The sequence below is a fragment of the Hevea brasiliensis genome, chromosome 5 (genome assembly GCF_030052815.1).
Source record: "Hevea brasiliensis isolate MT/VB/25A 57/8 chromosome 5, ASM3005281v1, whole genome shotgun sequence".
Lineage (NCBI taxonomy): Eukaryota > Viridiplantae > Streptophyta > Magnoliopsida > Malpighiales > Euphorbiaceae > Hevea > Hevea brasiliensis.
Genome location: NC_079497.1, coordinates 41,768,167 through 41,780,344, shown reverse-complemented (window position 1 = coordinate 41,780,344; position 12,178 = coordinate 41,768,167). Strand labels below are relative to the sequence as shown.

Below are 12,178 nucleotides of genomic sequence, written 5' to 3'. Positions count from 1 at the left end.
TTATGTATGAATGTCTTCTTCAGTCATACTTACATGATCAAAAAAATAAACTTATTCCAGGAGGCATAAAAATGACAACAATCAATATATCATCCAAATGATTCTTCATAAACCAAGACATAAGCAAATCATAAAGCGTCCATAGAACAATTAAAAATGCAATATATATTTTATTTCAAGCACAACAGTTCCCAAATCTCAACTCCCAACCATACAACAATTAAAAGTATATCCAGCCCTACCTAAAAAATTAACCCAGAAACTGAATCGTAAATTAGAGCCACCAATTAACCTAATACACCAAAATCAGTCTGAGAATAGAAAGGTGCATTTATTGAGCCATAATAGTTACGGCAACCATCATTAGGGGCAATTTCTCATATAGAAGATTCAAAATCTATCCACCTTCATACCTAAAATTAATCAATTTCTCAAATTCTGATAGCAAGCTCATTTTTAAAGCATTCCTATAAGCCTAAGATTCTAAAAGCTGATTCCAGAATCAAATAAATTGCATTGCAGCCAGAAAATATGCTTGCCAAATCAAACAAAATCCATAAAAGAAAAAGATACTAAGATTGTATATGCTGAGAAATAACTCTTCCCAACAGATCTGAACAAGTTCATCAAAACATCACAATATCCAAGTTAATAATTACTACTAAACCAGTCTCAAAATCACGTAATACCCAGTTCTTCAGAACAAAATTTAAGCAAAAGAAAGAAACAAGACAATAAAGCTCAAAACCTGAGCTTGGTGAAAAACCACCTATTCTTGCCAGTCTTGAACCTCTCCTCGAACCTCGCCTTGGTCTCCTTGGCAGCAGCAACCTTCTTCTCCTTGCTCTGCAATGCGTCCACAGAAACGACGTCCTTGAGGTCGACATCGAGGGTGTAGCGGGTGGGCATCAAGTGCTGGTAGTTGACGAGCTTGATGAAGCACTTGACGCGGGACTTCTTGGCAGTCTTCTTGGCAGAGTCCTTCTTGATAACCTTGCTTGGGTACTTCTTTATCCCTGCAACCAAGCACTGGCCGTACGGGCGGTCACGAGTGCCTTCATCGAAGGACTTGATGATCACCGCCTTGCGACCAGCATAGCGGCCTTGAAGGACGATCACAGCTTTGTTTGGCTTCAGAAATTTCACCATTTCGTCGCCTTTAGTAGATCTTCCTCTCTGGCCGTCCCTCTCACGCTCTCTCTAAACCCTAGAATATATATATATATATCCATATATAGTTGGTGTCAAATGAGGTTGTAGCGCTCATGATGGGCTCTTTGTTTATTGGGCTGATGGGTTTGTTTGGGAATCAGATTATATTTTTTTTGGGAAATCTTTAATCTTTTATATATTAAAAATTTTAGTAATTTATAATTATTAATAAATATTTTTTACTAAGTAATTCTAAATAAAATAAAAATATTATTTATAAATAAATTTTATCAATTTATTAAAATTTATTTTTTATTTTAAATTCATGAGTTTTAGCTTACGTAAATAAATTTTATTAATTTATGCTATTTTATATTTAAATTGAAGAATTTAACCTATGTATGAAAATAAAAAAAATTATTATGCTTGAAGAATTTAGTATCATTTCAATACAGTAAAAAATATGCCAATCGTGTTTGAAGAGTAAATCAACTACAATAATTTAATAAAAAGTAAATTAATAATTTAATCTTTTTTGAAATTAATTAAATCCTTTTAAAATTTTATATAATTATAATTCTAACATAAAGAGCTACTTAATAACTAGAATAATATTTATATATCAAAACCTAATAAATTTCATGTATGATATTATTTTATTATTGTTTTTCAATTAATGATATGTTTTTAATCCATTATTTATTTTTTGGAAAATAGTATTTGATCAAATAACAATTATTAGAAGTAAATAAAATAACTTAACATTACAAAAATATTTATCATATTACAAGAAAACAAATGCCAGCATAATCTATAAATTTTATTATAATTTTTTTGTTATTGATTATTTAAATTATTAATATTATTTTTTCAGATAATTACTACAAGGATTGGTGACCAGATATTGAGGAAGTCGCACAAATATCCCTTCAAAGATTGCTTTAATTTATCAACCGTAACTGCTTTATGGGATAAGAGGGGACTTATTTATGGTACATACATAATATCCCTGGAAAAAGCTCTCTTTCTCTCTGTCATGCATGCATAACAGTTTGATAAGGGTGACCCATTTGTACACCGTGCATATCCTAATATCACTGTAGTTGAATTCTTGTAGAAGATGTATTCCTTTGTAGATAAGTTCAAGAATATCACAACTCTTATTTGTACAGCTTATATATGTTGATTGTCTAATAATATAACTCAAGTATCTTTGGTGTTCTACATGGCATCAAAGCCACATGGGTCTAAGTCCATCTGTTTAGCCGTGGGTGATAATCAGATTGTTCCCATAAAACCTGTCTTTTCCTTCGACAATCCCAAATGTCTCCCAGTTTTTCCCATCAAAATGACCTCTCCCAATTATACATTATGGAAGGCACAACTTTTGACTTTGTTGCATGGCTACAATTGAGCCAGCCATATTGATAATAATTCCACTCCCCTTACACAGCAACTTGAGAATGGCACACCAGTCCAGTGTACACCACCTGGTTTCGACAAGATCAACTCCGTTTGAGTTGGCTCTTCAGCTCTATTTTCAAAACAATACTCCCACAAATAATTAGTCTCCCTATAGCCAACGCAGCTTGGCAAAAGCTTGCTCACATTTACTCGTCAGGATCACGCATACATCTAACAACTTCGAAAACAGCTCAAACATTTATCCAAAGGAATAGACTCTATCGATGTGTATATGTGTAAGGCTAAATCCATATCAGATCAGCTTGCTGTCTTACAATCACCCGTCGGTGAAGACTCTTTAATGAGAGATATCCTTGAAGGACTAAGAGCCGAGTATAGGCTACTCACGCGAGCTATAGAAGCTCGCAACATCCCTATATCATATGATGATGTTTATGCACTACTCCTCAATGAAGAGCAACAACTCAAAACTGATCATTCTTTAGTAACTAATGGTATTCCACCATTGGTCCAGTTGGTAACGAGAAACCATAATTCTCATGGACAAGGTCATGGACATGATGGAGGGAGAGGTTCTTACGATCAATTTTATAATCAGTCCAATATTAGTCAGCCCATTTTGCCTAATTCTTTACAGTCCTTCAGTATGATCATATGCCGCAGCTGTCGTGGACAAGGCCATATTGCTAAATAGTGTTCTTCATCCAAGATATATGCCAATGGCCCTTATCAATAGCCAAGCACCTAATTTGCTTCCACCAACTTTGCTCCTGTGCAAAATTGGATAGTGAATTCCCGTGCTAACTATCATCTCGCAGCTAAAGAAGGAAACATCACTAAAAAAATCTCCTTGTCATGGAATTGATGAAATTACCATTGGCAACAATAATACTCTTTCATTTTCTCATGTTGGTAAATCTCCTATCTCTATTCATGACAATCCTTTTCTTTTAGATAATGTTTTTTGCTCACCATCTATACATGGTAATTTACTTTCTGTTCATTCTTTTACTAAGCAAAATAATGTCTCTATTGAGTTCTTTCTTGACTTCTTTGTTATGAAGGATATCCACACAAGACAAACTTTGTTTGAAGGCCTGAGTGAAAGAGGTCTCTATAACATGCTAATTCACATAGCCCGAACACCACTTCCTTAAGCCCATACTACTGCTTTAGTTGGCGTGCCTATCTTGGTCCTGCCAATGACAGAATTGTTCTCAAAGTTCTTTCGGTCAATAAATTATCTTATGTTAAAAATAATAGTTTTGATGCTCCTTGTAATGCCTGTAGCATTAGTAAGGAATGATACACTTGTATCATATAGGTATTTTAATGCACCTTTGCATTGCATTTCATAGCATTTAGGTAGTTAATTTCATAAATTTTAGTTAGTTTCATTAATTTTTGTTAGCTTTGATAATCTTTGCTTAATTTCGTGTTTTTTTGTATCTTTTCAGGTGATTTAATGAAGATCCAAAGCATAGAAATCGATTGAACAGGTTGAAAAGTTAGAAAAGTCAAAAAAACATGTTATACAATAATACATGGGTCATGTAAACCAAAAGCATGACCCGTGTAACCTCTTGGCCAAGGGAACCTGAGAGAGAGAGCTTAGAAGAACAACAGTACATGGACCATGTAGTTTGCCCTGTGTAACATCTACGACCCCGTGTAACTTGCTTTCTTCCCTAAAACAAGAAGAATAAAGTTGTCCAGAGATTTACACGAGTCAGGGCCGTGTATGCCACACAGGCCATGTACCTTGCGCCAAACATAACTTCTACTTTGACTTACATTCTGCTACACTCATTCTGGATAGACATCTAAGGCTTTTGAGACTCTAAAACATGACTTTTAAGCACTTAATATGAATACTAGAGGACCGAAACAAGCAGAAGAGTTTGCTTTACTTTGAAACCCTAATTTTCTAAGCATTTTGGAGAGAATTTGCATTAAAGCTCAAGGAGAAGGATTCTTAGTTGAAGTTCCAAAAGTTCAAGGCTGCATATCTTTGTTCTGGATTCTTTTATTTTATTTCTTCAGATTGTCTTATGTTCTTTTATTTTAATTTCATTATGTTTTTTAAACTCACCATGAGTGAGTACTTTATTTAATTATACGATTAGGAGAGTAGCACTTTCAATTTTTGTTATGGATCTACACTAAAGTTATTTCATGAATTTGAGCTTTATTCTTTGATTCAATATTCTGTGTTCTTAATGCATGCTATGTGTTGGTACCCATTTAGTTATGATATGAGATACTAATTGAAGAACTAAAAGGTGAATATTAGAATTGAAAATCGAAATTTTAAACCTAGGAAATTTGACCTAGAGATTGGCTGAAATCCTTTATGGAGTTTCATAATTAATTAAAAAACTTTAAAGGTTTTAATTAAGATTGATCGCTACAAAAGCAGGGTTCAGGTTAATTAAAATACATGTTAGGTGCCTTAAGAGAGAGCTTGAGATATCTTAGGATTAATTTCTATCAAAGTAACAATTCTTAATTTGTTGAATAGGTAAAGTTAAGTCCATAATAAGGCTGAAATGTAAAATCCTAATTCTAGAATTACTTTAGTGATTTGTTTTCCAAATTTAAGTTTATTACTTTCTTCCTTTATTCTCAACATCTTTACTTAGTTTAAAATTAAATCTCTCATCATATTCAGTAGTTTAAACAGTTAAAGTTTCTATCTAGCTCGGTTCTTACAAATTTCTAGTGAGAATGATACTCTACTCATTACTATATTACTTGTGTAACACCCTCACCGTAGGTAGTCCATACATCCTACTGTTCCGACGACTGATATTTGTTCGAATAATCAGAATGTCTAGAACTACACTTAAACTAGGGTGAGGATACATAAATTGATGAAATAAAGACCAAGAAAAATTAAAGGAAAATAAAAGGAATGAAATATAACTAGGTTAAAGGAGCCGAAGCCACGGCAATGGGTAATCGTACCGGGAAGTCGCTACATAGACAGTTGACGATCCTAGACCCGCGAGAAACCCTAGGAAATAATTTCTGAGACATAATTAAAAGTTTAATGAGGTATAAATGACATTGAAAATATCAAAGAAAATTTAGTTAATTGATACAGGTAAAAATAAAAAAGAAATAGACGGTACAAAATTAAAGAAACCGTCGAATCGGGGATTTAGTCGGTATTACTGAAAAAGGTTTACTATAACCCGAAGAGGGGCATTTTGGTCATTTGGCACCTAGAGTCGACTTTTGACCTAAATGTCCATTAAAATGAGTGATATTTAAATTTTGAAAGTCCCATGAAAACATGAAATTATATGTAAAGTGATTAAAGGAACATAAAAGAAGTTATTATAAATATTAAAACTTTAATTATTATAATTAATAATTTAATTTATAGTGGGGTATAAATAGGTATAAAATGACAACATTCTAACACTACTCAACTTCATCTTCCCTACTTCATCTCTTGGCTGAAACCCTATTCCCATCTTCCTCCATGGATGCTTTCATGCAAGCTCTAAATCCCTCCCATTCTCACCATAAACCTCATACGTTTCTTCACAAAAATTAATCACCACACCTTGGAAAGACTATAGGCAGCTAAGAAAGAGTATATTGGTGAAGTTTTAGCAACTTGAAGAATTATCCATTCAAGGTTAGTGCTAGTTTTCTTCTCATTTCCTTGTTAAACCTTGAATTGAGGTTGAAATGAGTGAGTTTGACATAAAAGTGGAAGAAAATGATTAGTAATTTAGAATCCTAGATTTCAGCAACTTTAAAAGTATGGGAGTTTAATGTTTTCATGCATGTAAATGGTGTTTGGAGATGTTAATGGATATGTATACGAAGTTATATGTGTGATAAATTGAATATATGTGTATATTGTGGTTGACAAATTGCAGTTAGGGTTTTGGGTTAACTGTAACACCCTCCATATAGCAATTCCGTACATTCTACTATTCCGGTGACTAGTGTCAGTCCAGACAGTTAGAACGTCCGAAAAAATATTTAAACTAAAGTGAGGAACAATAATTAACTCAAATATTAATAAGAAAAATTTAGGAAAAATTTTAGAAATAAAATACAACCAAGTTAAATGAGCCGGTGCCCTAGCGATGGGTAACCTAGTAGAAAGTTGCGGTTCTCGCAACTAGGAGCCCTAGACCCAGGGGAAAATTCATAAAATAATTTTTAAAACCCCAGAGAAGGGTCATTGAGGTTTTTATGGCATTAGAATGCCAAGAAAATGCTTAGATAAAATTTTCAACCAGTACAGACGATTTTGGCTTAATAAGCCAAACGGAGGGCATTTTGGTCATTTCGTCTTCAGAGATGATTTTTGATCGACTTGTCCAGTTAAGTAAATAATTATTATGACATAAAATATAAATAAATATTGCTAAAAATTTAATTGAAATTTAGTAGACAAGAAAAGGAAAGAAAATTAAAGGAATTAGAATTATGACATCATTATGATGTCATTAAAAATCCTCCCACCTAATCAAACTTTGACACATGGCATTAACTTATTTAAAATGACTTAATGGGTAGAAAAAAAGAAAGAAAAATCAGTTGCTTCTTCAACCTTTGGGCAGCCAAAAAACGTGGAGAGAGAGAGAGAGAGGAAGGAAAACTCCATTAAAGCTTTTCCAAGCTTTGGTTCACCCATCAAACTACCTCAAAACCCTAGCCTCCCTTCACAAGAACTCATCCTCACACCTAGAGCAAGCTTTGGACAGCAAAAAGAAGGGAAGAAAGTGAAGTTTTGAAGCCTTGGAAAGTGCCTAAGTCAAGGTTAGTGCTAATTTCTTCTAAAAATTTTGTGTATGGCTGCCATTGAACATGATTTTGGTGTTGAAATTAATGGATTGTATGTGTATAAAAATTTTAGTTGTTAGAGTTAGGGTTTGAGGCACAAAACTTGGATTTTGTTCATGTGTTGGTGAATGAAAGTTTAAATGGTTAATTAGTGAGCATTTGGCTGTGTATGATGAGGAATTGAAGTGAGTTGAGGCTTGGCATTTGTGTATGGATGAGCTGCCTTGGCTGACCTGCAGGACTGAGCATGAGTCTAGCAGGTTTGGGCAGCTATAAATGGAGTTGTAGAGGTTTAATTGGTGCAAGACCAATTGGACATGAAACTGGACACATAATGGCACAACTTTGGTGAAGAAACCTTGCCCAGCAAACCAAACTAAGTTAACCTAAAAATTGCCCTAATCCGGGTGACTTGCATTCTGCCTGGGCAGAATGACTAAATGAACAGTGCTTATTCATTTGGTCATAACTCAGTGTAGAAAGGTCCAATTGACCTGAAATTTTACCAGCAGAAAGCTGAGACATAGACCTAAAACTTTCATGAAGAATACAAATCCAAATTCTGACCATAACCTAGTCAAATTGCCAACCAAACTTAGGTTACCAAATCTGGCATAACCAGTTTTGCCCAGAATTTTGGATTCTGTCCAATCTGGCCAGTTATGGTGTTTAGGCCATAACTTGAGCTACAAAACTCCAAATCGAGTGATTCAAAAAAGGAAATGTAACTAGACAAATAAGGAACAACTTTCACAAAGACAATTTTGCCAAATTCCTACTGTAAAAATGACTAATGGAATAGTAAACACGAGGCTTGAAATCTAAAAATTTTGAACAACTAACACTAAACTTAGAAATGGTATTGGCAACCAATACCAACAATTTTAGAATGCAAAATGTGGTACGTTGGGAGTATTAGAACCAATGTACCTATTGTTTATGCAAAAGTCAACAATTTAGTTGACTAATGAAATGAATGGTAACACATAAACTTAAATTTCAAGATTTATACAATTTAAAAGTGTAACATGCCCTAGTACACCTAGCAAGATTGGTTTGGATAGGTTGGCATGCCAATAGGGTTCAGTTAGCAGTACTACACATGGCATTATGCCATTCTGTGATTTCATGGCTTTTAGCCATTCTGACATTATGTTGATACTTGGCCTTGTGCCTAATGTTATTACAGCTTATTAGCTATTTTGTTGCACACCGGGAGATACATATGTGACCGATGGTGTGATGGCCTGAGGTACTTGATACCCAGTGCCAATTTACCCGTTTATCCAGTCCAGTCGTTTAGTATAGGTTACTTGGGCAACTAAAAATGGAAGTGGATAAATTTAATGAAATTATGAATATAAAAAATACAAAATAAATAATATTACCAATACTGATCGAAAAATTGTCTGCATAAGACATCAAAACATGCACTGCATATTTATTTTCTATTATTTCTTTGTATTTTATTATTGGCACCACTGTAACACCCCCGTTATATAGCCTGGTATATTTCACTGTTCCGGAGACCGGTGTCGGTCCGGACAATTAATGGGATTAGGGCCACACTTAAGACAACTTGAGAAGCCATAAACACAAATAATTAGTAATGTTTAATTAGTTAACTATAAATAAGAAAAACAAAACATAAGAGGTTAAACGAGAGTCACAATGATGAGTGACCTCCTCGAACGCATCACAAGTCATTTTAAACTCAAATTTTGAACCGTAAAAGTGACGCGGTCCTTAGGACCCTTATGAACACAAGTGGAAAAGAGAAAATCATGAAAAAGAATCATAAGTCGGTCAAATAATTAGGTCGAGCCGGAAGAAATATTGGATTATTTACAAACCGGATGAGCAGTAGGGGCAATTTGGTCAATTGACCCCGAGAGTGACTCTGACCTAATCACAAATAAAATCGGAGAAAAGAAAATTTGAATCGAGAATTAAATTAAAGAACTAATAGAAAAAAAAAGAGAAAAAGAGATGAAAATGAAAGTCAAAGTTATGACATCATGCATGATGTCATAACTAAAGTAATAAATTGAATTATTTAATTTGGGAATTAGGGTCTTCCATAAGCCAAAAAAAAAAAAACGTGTAAAGGAAACCAAAGGAAAAAATCTAGCATTTTCTTCTTCCTTGCCACCCCACTTTCCTCCCAAATTCCTCCATGAATGGTCCTCCATTTAAGCTTACATTTAAGCTTAATTTTCTTCACTTAATCCAAATAACTCTCTTAAAAACCACCCTAGAGCTTGTTATTGCAACTTAAGAAGGAGATTACAAGAAGAAAGAAGAATTAAAGATAGGGTTTTGAAGCTTTAACAAAAGGTTAGTATGTTAAATTGTTACTTTTCCATTCAAATGCATGTTTAGGTAATTAAGTGAGCTAATAACTTGATTTAAATGAAACAAATATGGGGAAAGAATTAAATTGAAATTTTGGGCAGCTTGAGAGGAGTGTGGTTTGCATGAATATGATGCAATTGAGTGAGTTTAGAAGCTTTACTTAGTGAAATGATTAACATTAAAATTATTAGAAGTAGTTAAATGCAAGAGTTAGTGAGATTAAGGTTTCAATGCTAGGGTTTATGGACCAAAATTTGGAGAAGTGCATAAATGGCATGTTTAACCTATTGTGAAATGAAATAATGGTCAATTATGACCAAATAAGTTGTGTGGGAATGATAGGAATGAAAACTAAATTCGGAGGTTAATGGTCATGCTGCTGGCAGCATGACCAAACCCACTGAAGGACCAAAACTCAAATTTTACAAGCCCAATTGATATGCCACCAATTGGAGATGAAAATAGACATAAAAGAGCACAATTTTCATTAAGGAACCATGGCCAAAAACTGACCAAAACTTGGTGAAACAATTGACCAAAGTGAGTTGATTGCAGGCTGCCACTGCACAAAACTGACCAAATGAACAGTAACTGTTCATTTGGTCATAACTCGAGCTAGGTAGGTCAAATTGACCTGAAATTTTGCCAGCAATTAGATATGATATAGACCTAAAACTTTCATGAAGAACACCAACCCAAATTAGGCCATTAACTCATTCAAATCATTGAGCAAAGTTAAAATTACTGTACTGAAATTCTGCAGAATTTTCATTGAGCAGCAATGTTTGGAGGGCTATAACTCTCTCCAGAAAACTCGGATTTAGGCGATTCTTGAATCGATGGAAACCTAAGACATAGTACAACATTTCATATGAAGAAAGTGAGACCGAATTATGAACTTAACTTGATCAAACAATTGACCAAAGTTGGACAAAAAATATGCCAGCACCTAAATTGAAGTATGAACGATTGCACGTGAACAGTAAACTTATTTTGGCCATAACTTGAGCTACAAAACTCCGATTGAGGTGATCCAAAAATGAGAATACACTTAAGACAATAAGGAACATTTTCTATGAAGGAAGTTTTGTCAAATTCCAACAGTAGATCGACCAATGGAATAGTGCAACTTCGGAAAACCAAAACCAAAAATTGGCAATTTTGCCAAAATGACCTAAGCTTTAAACAAATGACCAAAACCAACAAGTTTGGTGACCAAAATGTGGTATGTGGGTGAAGTTGGAGTTCCCATACCCATTAAGCCTTAGAAAGTCAATAATTTGACTTGAATAGTGCAGTGAATAGTAACCGAAACACAAAATTTCGAGAACGTCGAATTTAACACGTTAGAGCTAGCTAAATGTGAAGTTAAGTTTATTTTGGATTTATTTTAAGTTCTAGTACTGAAACATTGTAAAATTGTGTGTTTCAGTTGAAAAGAATATCGGGAAGGAACCCGAGGAACCGAGTCGAGGCTAAAGGACGACTCGTTTGAGGTTTGTGCACAACATATACTTTTATAATCATCTTTTGCATATCGTTTTAAATAATGTGAAATATTGGATTATGACATTCTTATGATGTTGATCTAAATTGTTGAAAGTTATTATGTATATTTGAAAAGAAAATGTTTAGCAAATTGTTAAGATAAGTTTTGAAACCACGATGTCATGACCACATATTTGAACACCTCACTAGCACGACTAGTGGGGGTAATTAGTTTAATTTTGATTCCTTCTCCTGGAGAAGTGTTGAGGTGTGCCAGTAGAAGAGGATGTGAATGGATATCCATATATTTGAGCTAGCTAGCCTTGTGATGTGATTTCTCTTTAGCCTCTGGCTATTGAGATTCTATTTGTTTCGAATGGCATGATTTAACTGTGGGTTTTATGAAATGTGTTTTGATACTTTGAAATAAACTTGGTTTACATGTAAAATCTTACAATGCATGATTGTATTTAATTTTCATGTTTAATCAAATTTTGAATGAATGTGCTTTAAGTTTTGCATAAAGATTATTTTAGTATATTGTGCACCATCGAGTCTTAGTACTCGTGATAGCTTTATTCTTTGTCATGAGATACAGAGATTAGAGGAGCAGCAGACTTCGAGGTGTGTGAAGTCATCGGTTTGAAGCCTTGGGTATAATTTATACCCTAATCAGAAATACTTCTTTTGATGTATATATTGCACATAAATGTATGGACATGTAAAAATGGGTCTTGGCAGCTTGTACACAAATTTGTATGAAGTTTGTAATAAAGTTTAGTTTGTGTTTCTTTTGATATAAATTTGTAAGGTTATGTATAAATTATTTTGTTTTTAATGAAATATGAATGATATTGATTGTGATATTTTGAGAATTATTGAACTTGTGAATTTTGATAAATTGATTGAGTTTGATTGTGAAACCGAAGTAGTGGTTGAGAAAATC

The 12,178-nt window shown here is 33.8% G+C and overlaps 1 protein-coding gene and 1 long non-coding RNA gene across 2 annotated transcripts; one reads left to right on the top strand and one right to left on the bottom strand.

Annotated features, from left to right (window-relative positions):
• Positions 1-557: 557 nt before the first annotated feature.
• Positions 558-1,231, bottom strand: LOC110671524 (60S ribosomal protein L27-3). The gene has a single exon (XM_021834007.2). The coding sequence runs from the start codon at positions 1,147-1,149 to the stop codon at positions 742-744; it is 408 nt and encodes a 135-aa protein (XP_021689699.1). The 5' UTR covers positions 1,150-1,231; the 3' UTR covers positions 558-741.
• Positions 1,232-9,527: 8,296 nt separating this feature from the next.
• On the top strand, positions 9,528-11,845 carry LOC131180231 (uncharacterized). Its single transcript, XR_009149033.1, has 3 exons — positions 9,528-9,726; positions 11,177-11,240; positions 11,825-11,845. It is a non-coding gene; the product is annotated as an uncharacterized LOC131180231 (long non-coding RNA).
• The last annotated feature ends 333 nt before the right edge of the window (positions 11,846-12,178 follow it).

Bases quoted from the DNA above. Each gene is read 5' to 3' on its own strand.
- LOC110671524 (XM_021834007.2), bottom strand. From the start codon at position 1,149: ATGGTGAAATTTCTGAAGCCAAACAAAGCTGTGATCGTCCTTCAAGGC.